At 36.6% G+C, this 12,735-nt stretch overlaps 1 protein-coding gene across 3 annotated transcripts in view; it reads right to left on the reverse strand.

Annotated features, from left to right (window-relative positions):
- Positions 1-12,735, reverse strand: part of IL1R1 (interleukin 1 receptor type 1) — a 116,077-nt gene that overhangs the window by 2,903 nt on the left and 100,439 nt on the right. For all 3 annotated transcript variants that reach the window (XM_090281879.1, XM_090281880.1, XM_090281876.1), the window contains 3 exons: positions 3,743-3,854; positions 2,802-2,953; positions 268-411 (listed from right to left, as the gene is read on the reverse strand). In XM_090281879.1, the coding sequence (XP_090138005.1) occupies positions 268-411; positions 2,802-2,953; positions 3,743-3,854 (408 nt within the window). The remainder of the gene's footprint in view (positions 1-267; positions 412-2,801; positions 2,954-3,742; positions 3,855-12,735) is intronic.

The following is a 12,735-nucleotide window of genomic DNA, read 5'->3' on the forward strand; positions in this document are numbered from 1 at the left end:
TCTGAATAGCTAGACTTAAAAACAGATGCTCTAAATGCCTGCTTCTCCCACCATTATGAACATTAAAGCAATAACCTGAAAAACAATGCTCTTCAGTCTGTTCAGTTATAAAACTACAATTATCTATAAAAATAACTACTATTTTAATGAATGTCACATTTCATTTTAAAATTTAAGTAAAAAGCCTCTTAGTCATCATCTCCACCTCTTAACATCTCTTAACTATATCCACAACAAGAAAACATTGCATTGAATACAAAATTGTACCTTTTTTCAGGAGAAAATCATAGCAAGAATCCCTGTACCAAAGTACTATGTCAACCTTGAAGATTTTATAGATGAAAACAGAGCCCATAATTACCACTGTTAATATGACAAATATGCCAATCATGTACTTCTGGAAATTGGGAACTATTGTAAAAAAGAGGAAAAAATATTATTAGAAACAAAAGAATTAAAAATTTGAGCATAGCAAATTAAAAATTAACATCCCAGAGAACCCATATTTGGGATTGGCCTGCAGTTCCAAATCCCAGATAGTCTTAACCTATTCATTATCACATAATAATGGTATTAATGTACAAAGCCATCTAGAATGGATGCTATGTATAAAAACTAAGGTATATTCTATTAAATTGCCACCTAAGTAGTATAATATACAATCTCACAGAAAAATAACAAAGACCATAGGATAGAGTACTTTCTAGTAAAATAAGCCAAAGTCACTCAAAAGCCAACAAAAGTTCCTAGAACCTAGAGATATGAGTCAGGTGGGAAAAGGTGAAGGCTGGGGGAAAGGAAAAAGGGGTTAGGGATGCTACACAGAATGTTCCACACTTGTACATTCTCCAGGTTTCACTCATTAATTATTAATCCAATGATTTTTACAGAGAAAGAGAGGCAGAAGAGTAAGGTGAAGGGGACGTAAGAAGGGAGGACGTTGAGAAGAAAAAAAAAGAAGAAAGAAGAAAGTGACTTCTAAAGGTTAGGGGTCACGTAGGCATCGAGAAAAGAAAATCTAAATGCTCTCTTATTTTACTTTTTCAATTTAGGTCTTTGATCCATCTGCAATTGATTTGGGTATAAAGTAGAAATCAAAATATACCATTTTCCAGACCAACAGCCAATTGGCTAAATTGATAGTTTATATTTACAGTCTTCATAACTGTAGCTTCATACAAGATCATGATATCCACAGTATAAATCTTTCAGACTTGTTTTTATTCAAGACCATCTAGAGTGTTCTTGGCCCTTTATATCTCCTTATGACTTTTAGAGTAAGCCTGCTCACAACACACCCACACACACCCGTACTTGCACAAATCGTCGGCAGCCGTCCGTCTCGAGAGACGATGGTGTAGCTTCTTAAGAGTCTATCTGCACCGCCGAGAATGGTTGTGCAGTCCGACTCGGGAGTGACACGGTATCTGTCTCCTCCCGTGTTGAATCGACATCTTGCAATGATGCTGGAGTGTCCTCTCCAGTGAAGCTGAAGCTACAGAGCCTGGGCAGGGTGATATGGAGGGTCTGCTGTTGCCCATGCAGCAGACCCCCCTCTCTTCGCAGCTGAAGGATCCAAGGGAAAGACGGAGTCAATACAGCTTGGCTTCAGGTGCGCCGCAGGAGTTGCCGGTGTTGACTACAACGTCAAACCGCCTTAGGGACTCCGGCTCCGGATTTTCTGTCGGGGTTTACTCCCTTAGCCTTTCCCCTGAAGAGGTATGCCGCAAGGCAGCGGAGGTTTTTTTGGAGTCAGAGTTTTCCTTCTCTGATATGCCCTGACTGGAAGATCGAACCAGCGACACTTAGCTCGCAGGCCGACGCTCAATCCACTGAGCCAAACCAGCCAGGGTTACTTGCACAAATAGTGCTGAGATTTTTAGTGGAATGGTTTTGAATCTATAAATTCACTTGGGGACAACTAACATCTTTATAATATTGAGTCTTTCAATACATGAACAATGTATATTCCTCCCATCTTTTTAGGTCTTCTCCAATTTATTTCAACAATGTTTTTTTGTTTTTTTTCTTTTTTTAGTTTACATTACATAGGTCTTTAACAGCTCGTGCTATATTTATTCCTATGTCTTTGATCATTTTTGATGCTATTTTAAATGTTATCACTTCAATTTAATTTCTATTGGTTTGTTGTTGGTATTTATAGACATACATAGAAATACCACATATATATGTAGACTAGTGACCTTGCTAAATTCATTTATAATTCTAACATTTTGTTTATTTAGATTTTCTTTCATGCATACATTCATAGATATATTTTAATTTAACTACAAATAATCTTAAAATATTTCACAAATACTCTCAACTGATGAAAATCAATAACTTCTGACATCCTCTTCAGAAAGTAGATATTTAGACTTCCCCTGTGCATCCACCATTCACCTAAACATATTTATTAGGTACCCAGCATTACCAGACTTAAGTTTATACTAGTTCTGAAAATAAAATAATTAGTAAAATAAATGGTCTGCACCATCAGGGAACTTACAGTCAAGTAAATAAAACTAAGTATGAGAAATACTGTGATGGGGACATAAGGTGCTATGGAAGTACATAATAGAGACCCCGACCTCATTTGTTTTAACAGAGAGCAGGACAGAAAAGCTCCCCGATGGAAGAAATAGGTCATCCAAGAAGAGAAAAAGGGAAAGAAGTTATCCAGGTTAACAAGAAGCCAAGAGCATTTCTGGTAAGAGGAAATAGTATTGCAAACCTCGAGGTCACAGAATCTTACCATGCTAAAACAAAATTAATTTCCAATAAATAGTTCTGTTGTTTACCTGGGTGTATTAATTGGATATATGCTGCATTTATACCATATGTATTCCTGGCTACACAGGTAAATGGGTGTAGATAAAATTCACTTTTCACTTCTGAAATATTAAGTACATTGATGATTATATTTCTTTTTTTGGATGAAGGATTTTCCACTCTGTTCAAAAGAGAGAGAGACTAAATAAAGTTGTTTAAGTAAACCACATTAACAAAAAATAAAATACATGTGCATGGTTTAGCTCTTAATTTGTTGCATCAGTTACAGCAGAAGTAATCACCAGCCCTGAGCACAAGTGTGACAGTCTGTTGGCCACACTGATGGGAAATGTGATAGCCCTAGGGCCACTGTAGGTAAAAGTCTCAGCAGTAGAGAAACTGAATTAAAATCACCAGCTTCCAAGAAGAAAAAAAGGGATATATGCACTTTGATCTCCATGGGGTACAGAGAAGAATATATGGAACAAGGATAGAGTGGGCAGGTGACAGAGGGTCAGAAAGTAATGCTAAGGAATCAGCTTATCTTATAGGGAGTCACTGGAGACTTGAGAAGTGGAGTGCATGATTCTTGACTCCATTTGATGAGTCTTGTTTAGACTACTCAAAAAATGGAATAACATGAAGGTAATTCAGCAATATTGATTCATTGGACTGTTGCTATATTTTTATATATATAGTTAATAAATATATATATTTAACTAATTTAAGAGAAAGCCTTCTAAGTGGTCCCAAATTTGAACCACAAAGATATGTATTTTTATCTTAAATGTACAAGATATTATAAATTTTATTTAACTTTGCAAAACTCAATGTGGGCAACAAAGGGATGAGAACCAAACAACTGTCAGCTAACTTTTGCTATCAGGTTAAACCAAGGTTATATAACATATAACATGCAATTTAGCACTAAAACTTCTCTATTGCAAGGTTGGCTTTTCAGTGTACTTACCTAAAGTCATCCTTCAGCACTGGATCATCAATTATCGCTGACCCATTCCACTTCCAATAGACAAAGTCACTGGAGTGGCCAGTGACATTGCATATTAATTGTAGCTTGGATCCTGCAAAGCAATGTATTTTTAATCATAACATTAATTTTATGTGATCTCTCTGTGTTAACAAATGACTATTGAATAAAAATTTATATTATAGGAAAGCACAAAGAAAAAGAAAAATCAGCCTTAAACCTACCATCCAGAGATGACCACTATTAATAACATTATGTATCTCATTCTTTATCTTCTCTATGCACATATGCACCTTTTAAAATAAGGTATATTGTCTACTGTTTGAAATTATTATTGCATTGGGAATGCTGGCTCGCACCATTAGCCTTTCATGGCTGCTTAGTATTCCACAACACAGACATAATATTATTAGTTATTGTCCTATTGCTAAACACAATTTGTTCCTAATTTTTCATTACTATGATTACCACTTCAATGGATATTCTTGCATATCGATATTACACATACCCCAAAGTACTACTTTGAATAAAAATCTGGAAGTAGAATTCAGTTAAAGATGATTCACTCTCTCCCAAATGATACTGAACAATACCACATTGCGCCCAGCTGTGTGTACAGCTGCCAGTTACCCCCCAACTCCCAGGTTAGTCACTGCCAATTCAGAAAAGAAATAATTTCATTTAAATTTTCACCTGTATTTCTTTAATTAACAGTGAATTAAGATGTTTTTCATAACTTTAGTGTTTGTTTGCTTTTAAGAACTGCTTATTATTCCTACTGTCCATTATTTAATCACAGTCTCACATTAAACTTACTAATGTGGAAGAGTTCTTTATTCATTAAAGATATTCTTTTTTTTTAAATGTGTTTTATTGATTATAATGTTACATTTGTCCCAATTTCCCTTCCCTCTGTTCCCCTCCACCCGGTGGCCCCCCTCCCTCCAGTTGTCCCCCACTTTTAGACCATGTCCATTAGTTGTGTATATAGTTCTTCTCAACCTCTCTCTGTCTATTCCATTCCCTCCTACCATGATCCCCAATTCCTATATCATCTCCCTCCCTCTCCTCCTTCCCCGTCCCTGTTGGCCTCCCCCCAATATGTTCCCCATACCTATAGTACTTTTTCCACTCTCGTTGCCTGTTTAGTTTGCCTTTGTTTCAATTCCCTAGCTTCCGTTGTTTCTTGTGATGCAGTTTTCATTTTAGATTTCATAGTTTTGATCCTCCTTTTTCTAAACCAGTCCCTTTAACATCTCATATAACAGTGGTTTGGATCTAATGAACTCTTTCAGTTTTGTTTTGTCCTGGAAACACTTTCTCTGCCCTTCTATTCTGAATGACAATTTCGCTGGATAGAGTATTCGTGGTTGTAGGTTTTTGCTTTTCATTACTTTGAATATTTCTTGCCAGTCCCTTCTTGCCTGCAGGGTCTCCCTTGAGAAGTCAGCTGATAGTCTAATTGGGACCCCTTTGTACATGATTCTTTTCTTCTCTCTTGCTGCTTTTAAGATTCTATCTTTAACTTTTGACATTTTGATTATAATGTGTCTTGGTGTGGTTCTCCCTGGGTCCAGTTTTTCTGGAACTCTCTGTGCTTCCTGGACCTGTAAGTCTATTTCCTTCCCCAAGTTTGGGAAGTTCTGCTTTATTATATTTTCACTCAATTTTTCAATTTCTAGTTCATCCTCTTCGCCTTCTGGCAAACCAATGATTCTTATGTTGGGCCTTTAATAGCTGTCCCAGAGGTTTCTGATCCTCTCATCATTTTCCTTGCTTCCCGTTTTTTCTCTCTGCACTGGTTGACTGTTTGTTTCTTCTCTATGTTCTGGTTTGTTGATTTGAACTCTGGATTTTATTTCCTCACCATCTGTCTCGTATGTGGTTTTGTTCCTTTCAGTATGAGTGTTTTTCGATTCTTTTTCATCTTTTTCCAGATCTTTTGTTAATTCTGTAAGCCACCTGATAACAATGGCCCTGAACTGAGCCTCTGACAGGTTTCTTATTTGTTCATCTGTCAGATTCTTCATCTGTTGCCTGGTGAGCTGCGCCACCGGGATTTCTATAGTTGCCTGCCTCATTTTGACAGATGCGTTTTGTTTTCTTGGGCCGGCTATAGGGGGCAGTGCCTGTGTACTCGTCACAACCCAGCGACCGGCGGTGGTCCAGCAACCTTTCTCGCCGTGCTATGGCACTTTGTTGTCACAACCCAGCGACCGGCGCCGATCCGCAACCTATTTCGCAGCCCTGTGGCGATTTGTGTGGGGGCGGGGGTCCAAGATGGATTCACACAGTTATTCCGCTAGGAGACCGGGATCCGTCCTCCCGCCCCCCTGGGCCTCACTGTTCAAGGCGATGTGGTGGCTGCTTTCCCCAGCGTTGGGGTCGCGAGCTGCCGGAGGTTCGACTGCAGCCGGTATTGTTCTCTCCGCCGCTGTCCCAGGTGCGACCGCAAACAGCACCGCCCCCTTTCGCTCCCCTTACCTGCCCAAAGGGCGCCGCTGGTTTATAATTTCAAACGTTGGGCTTCCGTAGTTTTATTTTCTGGAATTTCTAGTTATCTTTTGTTTTGAAGTAGTTGTAGTCCTCTCTAGTTGTAGTCCTCTCTAGTTTTAGAGGGAGACCGAGCGTGTCCGTCTAAGCCTCCATCTTAGCCGGAAGTTCTCAAAGATATTCTTTATCATACATGAAAACTTTCCCCAAAATCCTTCAGTGTTAGTTGCTTTTATTTCATTTTTGTGTATAAAAAATCTTTGGTACAGATATTTTTATTTATTATTTGGTCAAATTTATTACTGCTTATTTTATCTGTTTTCACTATTTTTTCCTAAAATCTCTACCACCAAATCAGGAAAATAGCCACATAAATTTTATTTGGAGCATATAATACTTTCCCTGTTGTATTGTTTGTTTTAAGGGAGCTAGAGAATCTTAGCTGTTGCAATGGTTTGTGGTCCCTCAAAGTGCCATAGTGCATCAACAGATAGACAATATATCTGTGGTATTAACATTAGAAGGAAAAGATGACAAATAGGAGAAAATGCCTTTTTAGGCTCTAAAGAGGAACCATAATACAAATTTTCACTTGGCATAATAATGCATAATAATCTTCAGGTCAATCCATGCTGTTACAAAGGGTGAGGTTTCTGTTTTCTACAGTTCAGTAGTATTCCATTGTGTAAATGTACCACAGGTTTTAACCACTCATCCACTGATGGACACTTGAGCTTTTTCCAGATCTTAGCTATTGTTAGTAATGCTGCTATGGACATAGGGGTGCATGCATATATTCCTTCAAATTAGTGTTTCGGGTTTCTTTATATATATTCTCAGAAGTGGGACCACTGGGTCAAAAGGCAGTTCCATTTTTCATTTTTTAACAGAACTCCATACTGTTTTCAAAGTGGCTGCACCAATCAGCATTCACACCAAGTACACAAGGGTCCTCTTTTCATCACATCTTTGCCAGCACTTGTTTGTTGATTTAATGATAGCAATTCTAACAGGTGTAAGATGATATCTCATGGCAGTTTTAATTTGCATCTCTCAGACAATCAGTGACATTGAGGATTTTCTCATATGTCTATGTCCTCTTTGGAGAAGTATCTATTCAGGTCCTTCGCTCATTTTGTAATTGGGCTGTTTGTTTTCCTGGTGTTGAGTTGCATAAGTTATTTATATATCTTGAAAAATAACCCCTTATCAGATGCTATCAGATGTATCTTTGATGAATATGTTCTCCCCTTCAATGGGTTCCCTTTTCCTTTTGTTGATGATTTCTTTTGCTGTGCAGAGGCTTTTTAGTTTAATGTAGTCCAATTTTCTTTCTCCCCCCCCCCTTTATTTCCTTTGCCTAAGGATGTACATAGGCAAAAATATTGCTACAAGAAATGTTTGAGATTTCTTTTTAAATCCTCACCTGAGGATATGTTCATTGATTTTAAGGATGGAGAGAAGGGCTAGAGAGAGAAACAGAAAGACAAAGATGTGAGAGAGAAACATCAACCGGTTACTTCCACAGATGTTTGAACAGGGATCAAATCAGCAACCTAGATATGTGCCTTTACTGGGGAATGAGTACACAACCTTTAGGTGTACTGGACAACACTCCAACCAACTGAGCCACCCGGCCAGGGAAGATGTCTGAGATTTCACTGAGTATGTTTTCTTCTAGGATTTTTATGGTTTTGCAACTTACATAAATGTCTTTTATCCATGTTGAGTTTATTCCTGTGAATGGTGTATGCTGGTGCTCTAGTTTCATTTTTTTTGCATGTACCTAATTTTCCCAACCCCACTCATTAAAGAGACTGTCTTTACTCCATTTTATGTTCTTGCCTCCTTTGTCAAATATGAATTGACCATAAAGGTGTTGGGTTTCTTTGTGTGCTCTTTGTTCTATTCACGGATTTATATGCCTGTACTTATGCCAGTACCAGGCTGTTTTGATTACAGTGGCCTTGTAGTATAGTCTGATATGTCAGGTCTGAGATCCCCAAATAGCAAGGTGGGTTCTGGTCTGGTGGTGAAGAAAAACTACCGCGGAGCCATTGGGAGGTTTCGCATTCTTTATTGGTGTGGCTGAGAGCGCTGGCTACATACATACTTGCACTCAATGGTGCGGTGGGTTTATACATGTTTGGTGAACAGAGGTGGCTCACAGCCAAGAGGTTATATAAAAAATGCTGAATCACTGTTGACTGGAACCTCACTACAGACATATGCCGAATAATTGTGGACCAGAACTTGCTACAGACAGATGCTGAATCATTGCAGACTAGAGCTCCCAGCCTGGAAGTAGGATCAACTTCATCTTAAACCTTGGCCACATATAGCCAGGGGCTCTCCCCTGATAGATATCAGGTAATATGATACCTCCTACTTTATTCTTATTTCTCAAGTTTCCTGAGGCTATTTGTGGTCTTTTGGAGTTCCATATAAATTATTGGAATAGTTGTTCTACATCTGTAAATTATGCCATTGGTATTTTAATAGAAATGGAGTTGAATATATAGGTTGCTTTGAGTAGTATGGACATTTTAATGATGTTAATTCTTCCAATCCATGAACATGGTATATGCTTCCATTTAACTGTACCTTCCTCAATTTCTTTCTTCAGTATCCCATAATTTTCCAAGTACATAACTTTTATCTCCTTGGTTAAATTTATTCCTAGGTACCTTATTTTTGTGTTGACATTATAAATAGGATTGTTTTCTTATTTCTCTTTCTGATAGTTCATTATTGGTTTATAAGAATGCCACCAATATCTGAATATTAATTCTTTGTATCCCACCATTTTGCTGAATTCATTTATAGATTTAGTAGTTCTTCAGTGGAGTCTTTGGGGTTTTCTATGTACAATATCATATCATCTGTGAATAGTGAATTTTACATACTCCTTTCCAATTTGGATGCTGTTTATTTCCTCTTGTCTAACCACTGTGGCTAGAACTTCTAGTACTTTGTTGAATAAAAGTAAAGAAAGTGCCCATCCTTGTCTTGTTCTTGATCTTATTCAGTATGATGTTGGCTGTGGGTTTGTCATATATGTCTTCATTATGTTGAGGAATCATCTCTCTTCCCATTTTGATAAGTTTTTATTGTAAATGGGTGCTGAATTTTATCAAATGTTTTGTCTGCATCTATTGATATGATCATGTCATTTTTATCCTTCATTTTGTTTGTGATATACCATGTTTATTGATTTACAAATATTGTACCAACCCTGCATCCCTGAAATAACTCCCACTTGACCATTGTGTAACATCTTTTTGAAAGTATTGCTGGATTAGTTTGTTAACATTTTGTTGAGGATTTTAGCATCTATGTTCATCAGGTATATTGACCTATAATTTTCTTTCTTTTTTGTATCTTTATCATATGGTTTTGGAATTAGGATAATGCTTGTAAAAAGTGTTTGGGAGTCTTCCCTCCCTTGAATTTTTGGGAATAGTTTGAGAAGGATAGGTGTTACTTCTTCAAATGTTAGGTAAAATTTGCTTGTGTAGCCAGCTGGTCCAGGACTTCTATTTGCCGGGAGTTTTTAAATTGCTGCTTCAAGTTCATTGGTTGTAAACAGTCTATTCAGGTTTTTTTATTCTTCCTGATTCAGTTTTGGAAAATTGTATGTTTCTAGGAACATATCTATTTCTCCCAGGTTGGTCAATTTATTGGCATATAGTATTTCCTTAAAATCCTTTGTATTTCTGTGTCCATTGTTACTTATCTTTCACTTCTGAATTTATTTATTTGGGTCCTCTTTTTTTCATAATGAGTCTGGTTAAAATTTTGTCAATCTTGTTTATCTTTTCAAAGAATAAGCTCTTGTTCCATGCATCTTTTTAAGTTTCTATGTCATTTATTTACACTCTGATCATTATCATTTCCTTCCTTCTACTTACTCTGCACTTTGTTTTTTTTCTAGTTCTTTTAGGTGTAGGGTTCAATTATTTATTTGAGATTTTTCTTGCTTCTTGAGGTAGGCCTGTAATGCTATGAACTTCCCTCTCAGGGCCGCTTTTGCTGTGTCCCATAGATTTTGGATTGCTATGTGTTAATTTTCATTGGTTTCTAGATAACTTTTAGGTTCTTCCTGATCTTGTTTATAACCCATTCATTGTTTAATAACATGCCATTTATTCTCCATGTGTTTGAAAGTTTTTCCATTTTGTTTTGTTTTTTAATTATTTATTTGTTTATTTATTTTTAGAGAGAGGGGAAAGGAGAAAGAGAGGGAGAGAAATATCACTGTGTGGTTGCCTCTCACTTGTACCCCCAACTGGGGATCTGGCATGCAACCTAGTCATGTGCCCTGACTGGGAATCAAACCAGCAACACTTGGCTTCCAAGCCGATGCTCAATCCACTGAACCACAGCAGCCAGGGCTTTCAGTTTTGTTTTTTTATTATTGTACTTGACTTCTAGTTTCATACCACTGTGGTCAGAGAAGATACTTGATATGATTTCAGTGTCTTGAATTTGTTAAGACTTACTTTGTGTCCTAACATATGGTCTATCTTTAAGAATGCCCCATGTGAATTTGAGAAGAATATATATTCTGCTGCTTTGGGATGAAATTCTGTAAATATCAATTAAATTCATCCAATTCACTGTGTCATTTAAGGTCACTGTTTTCTTATTTACTTTTTGTGTGGAAGATCTATCCAATAATAAAGTGGTGTGTTAATATCCCCTACTATGACTGTAATCCTGTCAATCTTTCCCTTACTGTCCACTAAGATTTTCTTTATATATTTAGGTGCTCCTATGTTGGGAGCATATATGTTTACATGGGTTATATCCTTTTGTTGGATCAATTCTCATAGTATTATGTAGTGAGCTTCTTTGTCTCTTACTATGGCTTTAGCTTCGAAGTCTATTTTGTCTGATATAAGTATTGCTACCCTAGTTTTTTTTCTTTCATTTCCATTTGCATGGAAGGTTTTTGCCATCCTGTCACTTTCAGTCTTTGTGTACCTTTTGTTCAAAGGTGGGTATCTTATAGACAGCAGATATATAGGTCACATTCTCTTTCTGATTGGAGCACTTAATCCCTTTATATTTAACTCTGTGGAGGTCACATTAAAAATAAATTACAGCGTAGGTAGTGTGTATCCAGGAGATACATTCATTACTAGTATGTGCTGAAATGCGAAAAATATATATATGTACTACCATCTGTAGCTCATAAAACCTGGATTGCCACAATGTAAACCAGGTAGATATAAGAGGCGTAAAAATGCTTTCAATTTGGTTTTGTCTATTTATTTAGCATCTCTTCATGAAAACTGGATTGAGATAGAATTGATGTATTTATTTGTTTGTAATATGATTAGATCTAACAGATCATTTGTGATAAAGCAGTTCAAAGTTTCAAGTTCTGTCTTGGCATTTTTTGCATTTGGCCAAACTAGTGGAAGTTGACACAAAATATTCTGCAGCTACTTTCTAATTTGTGTTCTTATTGAATTTTTCCTTCAATTTGTTTCTTTATCCTTTCCAAAACAAAATACTCTCCACTCATGTTAAACTCATCTTCACTTCCTTCACTAAAAAGATCTTGCGTGGTATCTAAATTCTCTGAAAAATATTTCACATAATCTTCATCTTCTAAATCATTTTAATTTTCACATTCAACTGCATCATTCTCATAATCAGACTCTAATAGCATTTGCTGAAGTTCTTCAACATCTCTTTGATTTCAAATAGATATATTTTTTCAGCCATTTTCAATGGTAAATGAAAAAAAAACACAACAGTGACTTCAAAGTTCATCAATAAAAACTATACCAACACTGACTTTGCGTTTCGAAGTCTCTCTCAGATACAATTTACTATTGAATATCACACACCTTTACAAAATATGTTATAATCAAGCTGATGGCTTAAATGTTATGGCTTAGTATTAGTCACATACAAACGTCAGCTAGTCATGACTTTGAACCTACACACCTGACATATGTAACAATATTTAAGAAAAGTTTTTTTTTTATCACTCAGATCAGCTGCAACCACTGCATGATTAAGGTTATTATTGATAGGTACTTATTTATTGTCATTTTATTCTTTATGCTTATGTTCTTCTCTATATATATTTCTTCTTCTTCTTCTTAAAGCAGTCCCTTTATATTTTTTGCAATACTGGTTTGGTGGAAATGAACTCCTTTACCCCGTTTCTAAATTTTTTTAAATTAATTTTTGGTCTGGGAAGCTTTTCATATCAATTTTAAATGATAGCCTTGCTGGGCAAAGCAGTCTTGGTTGTAGATCCTTGCTTTTCATCACTTTGAACATTTCATGTCAATCCCTTCTGGCCTTAAGTGTTCTGTTGAGAAATCAGCTGACAGCCTTATGGAAACTCCCTTGCAGGTAACTAACTGCCTCTCCCTTGCTGCTTTTAAGATTGTCTTTAAGCTTTGCCATTTTAATTATTGTGGGTTTTGGTGTGTGCCTCTTTGATTTTATCTTTTTGG

The sequence above is a fragment of the Furipterus horrens genome, unplaced genomic scaffold (assembly GCF_987537825.1).
Source record: "Furipterus horrens unplaced genomic scaffold, mFurHor1.1.pri manual_scaffold_6, whole genome shotgun sequence".
In the NCBI taxonomy this organism is placed as follows: domain Eukaryota; kingdom Metazoa; phylum Chordata; class Mammalia; order Chiroptera; family Furipteridae; genus Furipterus; species Furipterus horrens.